At 47.6% G+C, this 14,986-nt stretch overlaps 1 protein-coding gene across 3 annotated transcripts in view; it reads left to right on the top strand.

Annotated features, from left to right (window-relative positions):
* The window catches only part of CGN (cingulin), a 91,397-nt gene that overhangs the window by 18,981 nt on the left and 57,430 nt on the right, over positions 1 to 14,986 (top strand). For 2 of the 3 annotated variants that reach the window (XM_084823501.1, XM_084823499.1), the window contains exon 1: positions 1,172 to 1,314. The exons of the other annotated variant lie outside the window; for it this stretch is intronic. In XM_084823501.1, the coding sequence (XP_084679627.1) occupies positions 1,191 to 1,314 (124 nt within the window). In that variant the 5' untranslated portion in view covers positions 1,172 to 1,190. Of the gene's footprint in view, positions 1 to 1,171; positions 1,315 to 14,986 lie in introns of those variants that run through there. 3 annotated transcript variants of the gene reach the window in all.

The following is a 14,986-nucleotide window of genomic DNA, read 5'->3' as shown; positions in this document are numbered from 1 at the left end:
CCTGAGATGTTCTGAGGAGGCCTTATTGGTCATTCCATGACCCACAGCGTGTTGTCAGGTAACGGCACATAAGCGGGTCATTTCGGTAGCGGCAACCACCCTCTGGAGCACTCTTCCATGCGTGGTTCGAGAGGCAGAAACTATGGCAAGCTTCAGACAACCCTTGAAGACACATCTATTTACTCAAGCATCCCCTGACTTGTAATGGCACTGCTCCGTTTTACTGTTCATGCAGCATTTTCAATGTATTTATTATTCTATGCATTGGTTTACATCCTATTTCGTGTAAATTGCTTTGAGGTCTTAGGATTTAAATTTTAAAAAATTAAAAAAAAATTAAAATCACTGTTACAATTTCATGGCATCAATTTTCAAAAGAGTCTGTTTAATAAGGTTGGGTAAAGAAGACTCTGCTGCCTGTTAAAACTGATATAAGATAGTCGGGCTTCCAAGCCGCCGCGGAAATCTTCATTGCGCAATTGCAGCCAATCCCCCTACTCATGAGTTACTGACAGCTGTATTTTCTAGCAGCGCTCCTGCATCTTTACCTTCTGCCTGACAGGCAGAAATTCTCCCCATTAACCTTTCCCTCTCACTGCATCACTATGCCTAGAAATGCCACACCTGTTGTACTTCCGCTTGTCAAGACCGCTGCCAAAACCCAAGCAGCGCCTTTCACGGGAGCAGAACCAAGGCGATATAAATCCAAGGCACATTTTTGCGCTTCGGCACCCCTCGTATTAGAAAAGAGGCGCAGAACTGCAGCCTAAATCAGGTAGATCAGAATCCGGGTCTTCCTTTTCCTTACAGCCGCATCGCACGCCTGATCGCTAACAGGGACACGCTCAGCGCCTACTCTGCCTTGTGTTTGCCCTCAGAACGCTCCTTTTTTTTATATTTTGTGCCTGATGAAGAGCTCTGTGAAGCTCCAAACCTCGCGACGTTTCTGAATAACAGCTTGGCCGGGAAAGGCCCCAGGCCCCGGTTGCTATGGCGCCTCAGCCTGGTTGCCAAGGGCTCCTGCCTGCCCCGCCCCCTCGCTCCAAACACGGCGGCCGTTTCCCCCCTCCCTTTTTTGGCCGGATCTTCCCGCGCGATGACGCGCAGCCGCCCAAGCCCCGCCCACCAGGCCGGAGAAGTTTGGCCTGGCAGGCGGGAGGGTTGGGGCGGGGCCGCTGGGGCGGGGCCCAATGGGAAGCGTCGGGGGCGTGGCCGCGGCGCGAGGCTCAGGTAATAGGTTGAGCCCGCCCGGGGAGGCGGACAGAAGGTGCGAGGAGCGAGCGGGAGCGGGGCAGGCGGGGAGGAACCAACCGGGTGAGTGGGGGTGGCCGAACCCCCTTTCTTACGGCCAATAGTCTCGCCTCTCCCCCGCTCTTTGCATCACATGGTCGTTGCCCCTGATTCCCAGCCCCTGGGCGCCTCCCCAGTTCACTGCCCCCAAGTAGGGACGAGCGCCCCCTTGTGGCTGCCCCCGGGGTCGACTGCCTCTCCTCTCCAGCTCGGGGGTGGGGGCCCCTCTATCTTCCCCCTTGTAACCCCTAGGGAGCACTCTTGCTGCCCCCCCCCTAGTTGCTGGAGCCCTGCTTTCTAATCTTGCGTCTGCGTGCCCCCCCCACACACACCTTAATCACTAGTTCCACTTGGCACAATTCCCTCTCTCCCCCTTGGGCAGAAACAGGGGCAGTAGCTTCCCCCCTCCCCTCTATTTGTTTTTAATTTATTTTGCTATTTAATGTGGTTGCTTTCTCTGCTTCGGACTGTTTCTGCTGCTTTTATCGAGGCTGGGCCCCCTGGCGCCCCCGCCCCATGTTTGGGACGGCAGCTCCCATAATCGCTGAGGATTGGCCCGTATGGGAGCTGTAGTCCGAATTAACCTGTGGAAGGCGCCAGGTTCCCTACCCCAATTTGTACTCTGGGGGACCTGGTCTCTCCTCCCCCAGTCAGTGGCCTCAGCTGACAATGTTGGCTCCACCCCACGTTAGCCCCCTGGCTCTGATTCCTTTATCGCTGGGGTATTTAAGTTCTGGTTATATAGCCCATCTTCCCCATCTGGGAATTTGGTGCCCCAGTTGTTGGCAATGCTTCCCCACTGGGGCAGAATTCATGGGCGCGTCCCTGATTTCTGTGCCACTGAGTCCCGTCCCCATTGCCCCCGTTTCTTCCCTCGGCTGGCACCGTTCCCCCCCCCCACACACACACACACACACACACACCCTTCATAATCACAACCCTTGTTCTGTGCTTTGGGGACTCTGTATATCCCCTGCATAAGTGCTTACCCCAGTTGGGACCATGCTCCAAAATACCTCTCTTTCATGGTTGTCCCTAGTTTCTACTCTGGGTAATTTCTCTTTTCTCTTCTTCCCCCCAGTTCTGGCTGTTGTCCCACGGTGGGCTCTCTTGGGGCACCAACTGAAATATAAAACCAGGGGACTTCAGCGTTGGGTGTCTTGTTTGCCGTCTGCTTTGGCACACGGGGTGGTGTGGACTAGTCTCTTTCCTGGGCTGCCTTGCAAGAAGATCCGTGCTTGTGGGAGGTTGGTTCGTTTCCATTCCAAGTAAGGCGGCAGAAATTCCAGAAGCCTAAAATATTTATGCTAGATTCTGGTGCCTGGGAATGCTGAAATGTTTGCCCCGCTTTCGCCTGTGAACTGGAAACAGGGGTTGGAAGAATCCTCCACTTTCTTAGGGACTAGCGCTACGTTTTGGGGCAGCTCGTCCCATTAGTGCCTCGGATGTTTGTAACCCTCCTTGTCAGATGAGCTGATGCAGGAAACCAGGTTGTCCCTAACTTTGTGAAGAAGGTAGTTTCTGCTTTACAACCACGAACGAACCCAGAGGGGAGGGGAGAAGGTTTTAAATTGGATGTGGCTTCAGGGCACCAGCAGCTTCAGAGAAACCTACAGGAAGGGTTTCTCCGGATTAAATTGGGATTCCACCAGGAGCCATGACGCTTGTGGAGCCTGCCCTTTCAGCAAAGAGAGACTTTGGTCTTGGAGAATGATCTATTTGTCTTTGTTAAGGCCCCAAACATTGTGGCACTTGTTAAACGAGTAACGCGTTGGCTTTTGATGTGACTGTTGGTAGAGAGACTGGCCAGCCTTGAGAAGTGACTGCTCTTTAAACCGCGGAGGCCATCTTTGGGTAAAACCATCCTTCGTTAGCTCTCTAGTAATTCTGTTTTATGAGTGAGCCCTGCTTTGATCGTGACAGCAGCCTGTTTTTCCTCAAGGTAGCCTTATAAGAAATAGCAAAGCCAGGCATCTGGTAAGGCTGCTTGAGATTGCAAATGGTTGCTTTTTCTGATTTTTCGGGCTGTTCAGTAGAGGTGATTGCTGTTTCCAAAGGATAGGAAACACAAAATGTGTAAAGCTAGATGCCATCTTCTGGGCATAACAGAACTCTTCATTGGAAAGAACAGAAAAGTAACCGAATCTGAAGGATACATGTGGGTAGACAACTGGTATCCATCGTGTGTGTGAATACATTAGTAAAGTCTTGCTCTTGCTAGAGTTTAGTCCAGCATCCTTTTCCTCCGCAGTGGCCAGCCAGGAAGCCCACAAGTAGGGCATGCAGGCAGCTGTCCTCCCCTATTGTCTGTCACCATTGTCTGGTACCTAGAGGTAGCCTGCCTTTGAACATGGAGGTTTCATTCCTAAGTATCATTGATAACAAGAGCGGAAGAAGAGTCTTGCTAGATCAGAGCAAGCATCAATCTACTCCTGTATCTTCTTCCCCATAGTGGCCAGTCAGATTCCTCCACAAGCTGGGGGATGGAAGTGATTCCTTTCCCCGCGTCACTTGTTTGTGTAGCCAGCATCGATATTCATAGGTATACTGCCACTGAAGGTGGAGGTTCTTCCATGAATCCGCCCCTGTAGGTTTCCTATTTGGCTGCAGCATAACTCCATATTGCAAAGGCCTGATCCGTCTTTATTATGCAGTTGTTTTTTCTACCTAACACAGAGGGCTCTTTAACTCCTTCCCCTCACAGCAGAACCAGCAGCAGAAGCTTGGATGGAGCCCTCCGCCCTTCTCATACACCTCAGGCACTCTCTGCCCCCCCGCCCCAGTTATGTGGCCTTGGCTGAGGTGCATAATATGGGCCAAGCTGCTGGACCTGGGGAGGAGGTGGTTAAAAGGGGCCTTTGCCCATCTGAGCCCTTGGCCTGGGAGGAGTCAACAGGCAGAGACAATGCTGCTGGCTGTTTAGCCCTGAATCTCTGCAAAATAATGTTTAAAAAGAGGGGCCGTGGCTTAGTGGTAGAGCCCCTGCTTTGCATGCAGAAAGTCCCAGGTTCAATTCCCGGCATCTCCAGGTAGGGATGGACAAACTCCTGCCTGTAACCCTGGAGAGCCGCTGCTGCCAGTCAGTGTCAACAGTATTGGGCAAGGTGAACAAATGGTCTGATGCCATATAAGGCAGCTTCCTATGTTCCTAAAATCTGTAGACCAAGGATCTAGGCCAACTTTCTCCAACCTGGCGCCCTCCATAGTTGCTACAACTCCCGTCATCCTGAGCCAGCATTGCCGTGATGGGAGCTGTACCCCGACACATTTGGAGGGCACCGGATTGGTGAAGGCTGTATAGTGCAAACCTTTGCCTTGCTTTTAATAGTCTTGCTGTTAATGGTCTTTTCTCTTCCTCCTGCAACCTGTTTATAACTGCAAACAGCCATAATGCAACCCTTCCATTCCTAAACCCTGTGGTCCCCCAGCCCACCCCAAATCCGTAAAATGTGACACCTTTTTTCAGTTGGAACAATGTAGGAAAGTTAAAGTGCAACTTTATGTCTGTTAAGAAATAAACCTCATTTAATTGAGTGGGACTTACTCCCAGGTAAGGGTGTTCACCTTAGACTGCACTCCTAGGTACATAGACCTGGGAATAGGAACCATCCTGTGGGTCATACTTCTGAGTAAGCATGCACAGTGCTCCCTCTAAAATACCCCCTTGCATTAGAATGGAAAGTTGCACTGTTAAAACACTTTCCCCTCTAAAATACACAATTTGCAATAAATAATACACAGTTGTGTTATTTAGAATGCTTTCCCCCTCTGCATTAAAATACGCAGCTGCATTTATGCAAGCATGTATTTTTATATGGAAAAGTAGCCTCTTTTTTCTACGTTCCAAAGTGAATGGCTACACTTGTATTTTCTGATTGTAGGAGCATGCAGGAATCTTGACCCCCCCCCCCCCGCCGCCCAATATTTGTCTTGAGGTTTCCTCTTACACCTGCAGGGATTTATGCCTTTCTCTTCCCCACCACCACCCCACACTTCCCCATCAGCTGATTGAAACTAGAGTAAAAGTTGAAACTCCAGTTTCAGTTTCTTGTTTTCCCATGCATCAAGAACAATATTCCTGTGTTTGTGCTGTCCACGGCAGGGGGTGGGGGGTGGTTTCCATCCAATCCAGAGACTTCATAGTTTAATTGGCCATTGTTGGAAAGAATCTGTCTGTTGTCAAATCCTGTTTGGATAAAGTAAGACAGAGAACTTAGATCTTGCTAAGCCACTGACCTCCTTTTGTTCCAAAAGGGCCCAGGTTTCAGTTTAGACAGGGGCATCGTCAAAGGTCAGTGGCCGGAGGGAGCAAGTAGAGGGCAATCGATGTGCAAAGAGGAATGGCTTCTAAAAATAAATACAATGAACAAATAGAGCTAGCAGAATCAAGTTTCTAGCCCCTGTGGGACTGCACAAATAGTTTGTTGGATCCTTTGTGTGTGAGAGAGAGGTGGGGGGATAAATTCCTGCTGTATGGGGGACTCTCTGGAATTACTCAGTAATGCGGAAAACACGCTCTGTACTTGATCAGGAGCACCCGCATCTGTTTTTACTTCCTCAACTCCAGGGTTGAGATCTGACACGAATTAAATCCCGCTGTAACACAATGCCTGTTGAAAAATTAACATTTGGCTCTTGCGTGCCTCTGCTTTTGTTGCTAGCTGTTAAAGAGGTCGACATTCTAACAGTAGTTTCCACAGCAGAAGATAACCGGAGCCCTTCTTGCTGTGGACTTGTCTGGAATCTGAATAATTCTGCTGCTAGGCTGTGGCTTGAGTGGCGGGTCTGGTAGTTCCAGTTAAGGGTGGTGCAGAAGTCAGACTTTCAGGGTGGCACCTGCATAACGTTTAGCCTCGTATTGAGGAGAGGTGATCGAGTCGACATCACTTTCTGTGCCTTCCTTGTGCTGATTGCTCTGTCATGGATACTTCCATAACAAAACCCTTTGCACAATCCTCTTCTGTCCTTCCCATGGGAAGTCATAAATACACCCATTTCATAGATCAGGAGACTGCTGCGAAGTGACATGTGCAAACTCCAGTGGTCGCTGGTAAAAACACTGTCCTTATTTGTCCTTTCCGGTTGGGGGCAAGTGTGGGGGTTACTGACTTAAGTTGTTAGTGTGCACACACAGGTAATAATGTTTTTTTTTATTTTTTCAGCCCAGTCTCAGGGAGTTCCTAGACCAGATTTCCCCAACCTGATGTCTGGGGGATTATGGGAGTTGTACTCCATCACATCTGGGGGCTGTCCTAGACGTTAAATCTCTTGAGCTGGAGTGTGTATCTGTGTGAATTCATCTCAATTCCTGCTGCACACATCTGTAAATGAGCACGCAGAGACAAAAAAATATTCCAAATGCCGCTTCCCTTCTGCCACTACAGCAGCCTATCCGGAGAGTAAATGTACTTGACTTTGTGTTTGAACCACCCCAATTCTCTAATAAGTACAACCAGTTCCATTGTGAGATTACACATTCTTAAGCTTTTTTTAAAAAACCAAGCAAACAGTTACGGTCAGTTTACTCACATACCCTCCTTGGAAAGCCAGTGCAGAAGAGGTAATTGTAGAGGAATTTGAAACGCACAGTGGAAAAGAAGAACGGGGCACTCAGGTGTGGGAGTGGGTGATTAAAATGCACAGACGTCCCTACTGCGTTTGTCTCGTGAGAATTGCATGAGACGGACTTAGTGACTGTGCTCAGACAACATGATAACCCACACACAAGGGTTGAGCGTGGATTGTCATTGAACTGGGGGTTGTTGTTGAAACATGGGTTATTGTGTTGTCTGAACTCAGCCGCACTAATAAACCATGGTTTGTTAACCACAAACAACCCATGAAAATAACCCAAGGTTTGTTGTTATGGTTTGTTATGGTAGCTGGGTTCAGACAGCATAATAAGCCACATTTCAACAACAACCCACAGTTCAACAACAACCCACACTCAGCCTTTGAGTGTGGGTTATGTTGTCTGAACCCAGCCAGTGTTATAGAAGCAAAGAACTGGAAGGGACCTTGGCGATCATCCAGTCCAACCCCCTGTTCCATGCACGTTCTTCAAGGCATTATGCAACTACAGCATCTCTGTCAGATGGCTGTCCAGCTTCTGTTTAAATACCTCCAGTGAAGGAGAGCCCACCACTTCCCTGCAATTTCCACCTGTTGGTTCTTGTCCTGCTGTCTGGAGAAATAGAGGACAATCTCTTCCATTTTTTGCATGACAGCCTTTCAGATATTTATTTAATATTTATTTACAACGAGGGTCAAGAAGCAACAGTAAGAACCAGACATGGAACAACCAATTGGTTCAAAATTGGGAAAGGAGTACGACAAGGCTGCATATTGTTGCCCTGCTTATTTAACTTATATACAGAGTACATCATGAGAAACACCGGGTTGGATGAATCACATGTCGGAATTAAGATTGCTGGGAGAATTATCAACAACCTCAGATACGCAGATGATACCACCCTAATGGCAGAAAGCGAAGAGGATCTCAAGAGCCTCTTGTTGAGGGTGAAAGAGGAGAGTGCAAAAGCTGGTTTGAAACTCAACATTAAAAAAAACTAAGACCATGGCATCTGGCCCTATCACTTCCTGGCATATGGAAGGGGAAGAAATGGAAGCAGTGACAGATTTTGTTTTCTTGGGCTCCAAGATGACTGCAGACGGTGACTGTAGCCATGAAATTAAAAGACGCTTGCTCCTTGGGAGGAAAGCTATGGCAAACCTAGACAGCATAGTGAGAAGCAGAGACATCACCTTGCTGACAAAGGTCCGCATAATCAAAGCTATGGTTTTCCCAGTAGCAACATATGGCTGTGAGAGCTGGACTATAAGGAAGGCTGAGCACCGAAGAATTGATGCTTTCGAACTGTGGTGCTGGAGAAGACTCTTAGGAGTCCCCTGGACTGCAAGGAGGTCAAATCAGTCCATCCTAAAGGAAATCAACCCTGAGTGCTCATTGGAAGGACAGATCCTGAAGCTGAAGCTCAAATATTTTGGCCACCTAATGCGAAGAGAAAAGTCACTGGAAAAGACTCTGATGCTGGGAAAGACTGAAGGCAAAAGGAGAAGGGGACGGCAGAGGATGAGATGGCTAGATAGCATCACTGATGCAATGAATATGAACTTGAGCACGCTCCAGGAGAGAGTGGAGGACGGGAAGGCCTGGCGTGCTGTGGCCCATGGGGTCATGAAGAGTCGGACACGACTGAACAACAACCACATTTAAACAGATTCCGGAGCGGTGAACAACGAGAGATAAAATGATGTTTAAAAATGTGAAGACCGCAATCATATCTTCTGTTCCCATAGAATACCTGCTGATTTTTCTGCCTCAGCCAGGTTTGGAATGAAGGTCATCATGATAAACCAGGGGTGGGTAGCTTGTGATCCTCCATATGTTTTGGCCTACAACTCCCATGATCTCTTGCCTTTGGCTATGCTGGCTAGGGCTGTTGGGAGTTGTAGGCCAAAATGTCTGGAGGCCTGCAAGGTGCCCACCCCTGCAATAAACCATGGCTTATCATGACCGGAACAATTATAGCCTCCCCTTGGGTTCACATGCTTCTCCCCTCCTGCCTTGGCATGACCATGAGGATTAATTTGGAAGCTTTTGCCCCCGTTTGTAATTAATCACAGCTCGCCATGGTCTCCGGACCCAACAAACCATGGTTAATCTTAAGTATGGTTTGTTTGAAACAAGCCAACTTCAAACTGTGGTTTACAGAGCTGGCTTATTTATTTCAGATATTAATATACTGCTCCACATCAAAGGATTTCGGAGTGGTGAACAGTAGGATAAAAGAATAAAACACCAGGTTAAAACAGTTAAAACATTTTTAAAAGACAAAATCCAATAGGCCAAATTTAATCACCCGCGGCTGGTCACTCAAAGGCCTTTCGAAATAACATTGTCTTCAGGAGGTGCTTAAAGGAACACAACATTGGCGCCTGCCTGATCTCCAAAGGCAGGGAGTTCTGCAGGAAGGGGGCCACCACACTGAAGGCTCTTTTCCTGGTGGACTCCAGATGGACCATAGGTCCACGTGGAACCACCAGGAACATGCCCTCTGATGACCTCAGTGACCGGGTAGGTTGGTAAGGAAGGAGTCACTCTCTGGCTTCAACAAACCATAGTTAAGACTGGCCAAACTTCAGGGTTTTGGTGTAAAGCTAAACTGGTTAATCAAATTAGGAAGTGAATGGTTCTGGTCTCTTCCAGACCATGCTGGAAGAGGTCTGGAGGGAGGGAGCAGGCAAGCCCAGGTGGGGCGAGGAGACTAGGCACATTCCCATCACAATAAACCATCTAACCTATAATAAATGCATATCTCCCCTTATTTACCCCTGCCTCCCTCTCACTCCCCTTGCTCTACCTTCCTTGTATTGAATTATAAATTGTAAGCCCCTGGGGGCAGAGACTTGTCATCTTGTCGTTTCGTAAAGCATGCTGAATGGTGGTGATATAAATTATAAAGGGCACCCTCTGTGCTTTGTCAATTTAAGGCTGCAATCCTATATACACACTTACCTGGGAGTAAGTCCCATTGAGCTCAGTTTGAGTCGACCATGTGCGTGTAAGATTGTACTGCACAGCACATCACTGGAACGCAGTGATTCTAGTTTTGAAAGGAAGAAGTAGACCGCCAAGACTGAAATCGGCCTACCTCCCCCAGTCTTAAAGTGTCTCTGAAACATAAAGTGCTGACCTGTCCTGCATGTTTCGGGTTGGGGGAGGGTTCTGTCTTGGAAAAAGTCCCGAACTCCTTGCACACCCAGAACTGGTTGCACAGTTCTCCAGACCCTGGCTGGTGATCTTTATACTGGCTTCACAGTACCGATTTGCAGTAAATACAACTGTTCTTTCTTGGCAACAACGCCGTCTCTTCAGCCTAATTTCTCTTTTGCACCCCCTTTTCTTCTCTCGACTATTATCCCACCATGACCTGTTGGGGTGGGGGGTTGAGAAGGTTAGGGTTTCTGTTGGAAGAAGCTGTGTAAAAACTGTCCTGTGTGCAGTTTAAGAGTTCTTGGCGACTTTTCTTAATTCCTTGTCTCCACATTGGAACAGTGTGTGACCACAAAACGGTGGGAGGTGGTGTTGTTTTCTAAAGCTGAAAGATGTTTTAACTACCAGCGCACTGCACACTGCTGTGTCCTCACAGCAACCTCCCCTAGCACCTGCCTGCACTAAAGCAAATGGTGGAGAATGGCCACTGGAATAATTGCACAAACCTGGGGAGGAAGTGGTGGTGGGAGGGGGGAGACCTTGCAGTGTGGTGTAGTGTTTAGAGCATGCCTCTGAATACCAGCTTCTGGGGAGCAACCATAGGAGACAGTTATTACCCTTATGTCTTGCTTGTGGGCTTCCTGGAGGCATCAAGTTGGCTATGGCCGAAGGACCACCCTGTGGAAAGGCCACCCTAGCCCATCTGAAAGACCACCTCCCTCAGCTGTCTACAGCAGCAGCAATTTCAGTAGGCTGCAGCAGAGGAAGACAAGATGGGAAGCCATTCCACCAGCCCTGCTGAAAGCCCATCTGCTTTTTTTCCTCTTCCCTCCTCAACCCTTTTTCCTCTTGCGTTGTTGTCTGTTTTTAGATCCTAAGCCTGTGGGCATGGACTGTCTTGTTTTTATTGATTGTACATAAGCCTCTTGAGGAGCCTTTTTGGCTGAGGATCAGAATAAAAATGCTTTTCATTTAAATAAGTTAAAATATGGGAAGTGAAATGCTGGACTAGTTGGATCCGTGGCCTGATTCAGCATGGTGCTTCTTACGTTCTTATGAGTGTCAGGCTAGTTCTTGTGGAACTAGGTTCCAAGCCCACTGCTCGGTTATGGAGCTCACTGGGCAACCTTGGGCTGGTCACCATCTCTCGGCTTGGGCAACCTCACAGGGTTGTTGTGAGGATAAAGAGAAAGGGGAGCTGCACCATCCCCAAGACCCTTGGAGGGAGAGCATGATAACAACCGCAATACATTAGGAGAGACTGGCTTTGTTTTTTGAGGAGATGGGGGGAAATGGTCCCTATTCGGTGATATTTTGTTGTCGTATGTATTTTTTTGTTCCTTTTTAAATGGTGATTAAAATCAAGTTCTCATAGAACTGTTTTGTGCACAGCTTTTGAAGGTGTCACTGAAACACAGTTCAGAAATCTTTTAAGTAAATAACTTGGGACTGGGGAACCCCTTAACACTTTAATCCCACTGCAAATGATACAGAATGGCATGGGTGGGGTGGGGTGGGGTGGGGTGGGGTGGGGTGGGGTGGGGAAATCCCTATTAGCTTTTAGCCAGTAAAGTTGTTTATTATCTGAGACTAGAAGGTGCCGTGTGGGCATAGCTACAAACTTTAACTGGCGTCACAGCCATGAAGTTGTGGCTGAGTAGGGATCTCAACATCTGTTACCGGGGTTCAAGCCCGCATCCTTTCTGCTGGATCCGTCTTGCTCTTTGCCATTGCTGGCACCAGCCGCTGCTTTGGTAGACACTTTAATTTGGCCAAGAAGGGATTTGGGGACTTTTTAATGCTCTGATGGCAGTGCACGAGCTTGCTCTTCTGGCTACATGTTTGTGACACGTCAGGTACTTCCAAAAGATCAGGAAGCAATGTTTGCATTTTTGTTCCAGGAGCTTGGCTTATGATTAATGACGCTTCAGGGTTTTATCTTTAATTTCCGTACCACAAACCCGAAATGTATAGAAGCCCTGCAATTTTCTCACGGCTGTAGAACAGCCTCTTTCTCCTCAACCACAGAGTGCAAACAGAGGCCAAACTCGATACGGACATCATGCCAAACTGGGATTATCCCAAACCATGGTTTGCAAGCCTAATGCAATCAGTGACTTTTGGAAGGGTTGGGAAGGAGCTCTGTGTTCGTATGCTCCCTCTTGCCCTCATATGTGTGACTCAATGAATTACTTTCTGGTTTGATCAAAACCATAGCTTGTCTGCAAACTGTGGTTTTGATCACACCCTAGTTTCTTGTGCTCAGACACAACAGCAAGCTATAGTTTGATCAAACCAGGAAGCAATTCATTGAGGGAATGGGTGAGTTGGTGATCACAAGGCCTTTTCTCAATCCTCCAAACATGGTTTATTGCAGGGGTAGGCAGAAAGGTTATGTTTCTCTAGATGTTTAGGACTTCCAACTCCCTGCTGACAGGGGCTTCTGGGACTTGAAGTTCTAGAGCTCTGGAGATCTATCTTTTGCCCACCCCTGGTTTAGAGCAGCCCTCTCCAACGTGGTGTCCTCCAGATGTTACAGCCCCCATCATTCTCAGCCAGCATGGGAATATCGTTGGCCACTCTGGATGGGGATGATAGGTGTTGTAGTAAAAAATATCTGGAGGACAGCAGATGGGGGAAGGCCGGTTTAGAGGATTGTCTGAATGCATCTATTGTCTTCTGATTCTTTCTTTTATGCTACACTTCCTCCAAGGTATCTTTATTATTTCAGAGAATTTCTGTATCGCTTTTCATTTTTTAAAAAAGATGTTTTTTAATGTGCATGGCATATATGGTGCCTTCCCTATTTTATCCTCACAACAACCCTGTGAGTTAACTTAGATTGAGAGAGAGCGACTGGCCCAAAGTCACCCAGTGAACTTGATTTGTGAGTGTGGATTTGAATCCAGGTCCTAGTCCAACACTCTAACAACTTCACCGCACTGGCTTCCAAACCATGGTTAAGGCAACTGAATTAGGATGCCGTGCAATGTCTGAATTAACATACCATGATACTGGTTTGCTGCTAAATGGAAAATCACCATTGATCAATTCAGCTGTCATGGCACATCCTAGTCAAGGTTCCTTAACCGTGCTTTGGCATGATATCTGAACTGGGTTGCAGAAAATGTAGGAAAAAGAGGATATGGCCAGAAATCTTCCATTTGGGGCTTAGGTACCCTGTTTCAATAATGGTTTAATTTTCCACCCCAAATCATTTTGAAACTAAAGAACAGCTGGGGATGGGGGGAATATTAATTCCTTTTTCCCTGCTCACATTTAACTGTCAGAATTTTTGAAGCTGAGGATGGTGGGGGGATTCGGGGAGGGGGGAGCCGCAATCCAAGGATGACTGCAGGCGTTTTTTGAAGGGTGGGTGGGTGGGAAGAAGTGTGCAGAAATACACATGCGTTATCAGAATGTCGAGACTACTAGATCAGAGCGTTCACCGCCGCGTTTGACTTGCCGAATAAAAATTGCAGGGAGCAATTGAGGGCAGGATCTGCTGTTACAAAGAGCGGAAGCTTGTGAGTGGCACTGAAGTCTTCAGATGTGAGCGCTGAGATAGTATTCAAGGTCTTTTGGGGGAGAGAAGCTATACTGAGCTGTGTCCCGGAACTTTGGGGAAAAGTGTATGTAGATGTACTAAAAGGGGTTTCTAAAAAATGTATGTGTGGCAATCCAGATTTGGACACCCAGAAATGCAGAATTTTTCAACCCAAGTCATGGAAATTTGGAAGAATTAGAAGCAGCATTCTCGTTTTCTGTCATTCGCGTTTTCCTGGTCGTGGGGAGAAGAGGGTGGCAAGGAGTTAAGCAGGATATTGCCAATCCTACACTTTCCTCTAGAAAGCTTTTACTGCCTCCTCTTTGGTGTCTGAGATTTCAGCAGATATTTCCTTGCCATGTTAAGGGCTAGAAACATGCCTCCCTCTTTTAAAACCACTAAAGCTGAGATTTTTAGAAAGATGGTTTCTCCCAACAGAAACTCAACGGACCATTCTGAACTTGCCCTGGCTTCAGGGGTGAGGTTGCGTGTATATACCCAGGAACCTGCCATCTTCTGCAACTAGAATTTATGACAGTCGATTAACAATGAGCGTGCAGTTGTTTAGCAAGGCATAATTGTTCCTGTTTCTGTGTGCCAGTTTTGCAGAAAGAATGCAGAATATATTTATTTGGCAAAGAAGGAGGTGACTAGAGAGAGAGGATGCACAGGGAACATTTACATGAGGACTAGAATCTTTTAGAGAGAGGGAGAAAAGGTAATGATGAAGAAGTTTGCTCAGGGTGATAATTCCTGCACCAGATAGCAGATTCTGTAGACCAGGGCTCTCCAACCTTTTTGGGTCAGTGGGCACATTTGGAACTTCAAGAAGCCTCCAATCTCTGGCTATTGTTTCTCTGCACCGCAACAAAGGACCATAATTATTCTGTGTTCTAAATTCTCCTCTTCCCCACCTCAAGGAGTATAATGAAGGAACAACCACAACATGTGTAGTTCCTAAGAATTTTCAGAGCTGAGCACAGCAGGCATCTTAGGCCTACTTTCCACACCGTCGGGGCTGTTTGGACTTACTGCGCAAGTTTGGGATTTGCTCTCTGGTGCAGGAATCGCCCCTCCCTTCGAGCTTCTGCACTCTTGAAGGCACGCTGCTGGAGGGCTAACACAGTTCCAGGTGTAAAGTGACATTTCGATTTGTGCTTCAGTGGCTCTGTCTAATTACAAGAGAGGAAGGACAAAGTCCACAGAAGTTCATGCCACACAATAAATATGTCAGCCGCTCTCATGACACAAGACTTGCCCATTTTGCTGCAACAGCCTAATCCAGCTCCCCCTCTGGAAATGCCTTGGTGGACTACGGGATGCCATTCTATAAAAGTACAGGATAGGTAGAACCGGTGGGGTCTGCAGCATGGAGCGCTTCTATTCAGGGTGCCAGCCAGCTAGCTGTTGCC

The sequence above is a fragment of the Heloderma suspectum genome, chromosome 17, assembly GCF_057233095.1.
Source record: "Heloderma suspectum isolate Gila_16-S chromosome 17, 16-S_ref, whole genome shotgun sequence".
Lineage (NCBI taxonomy): Eukaryota > Metazoa > Chordata > Lepidosauria > Squamata > Helodermatidae > Heloderma > Heloderma suspectum.
This window is presented reverse-complemented; position numbering and strand designations above follow the sequence as displayed.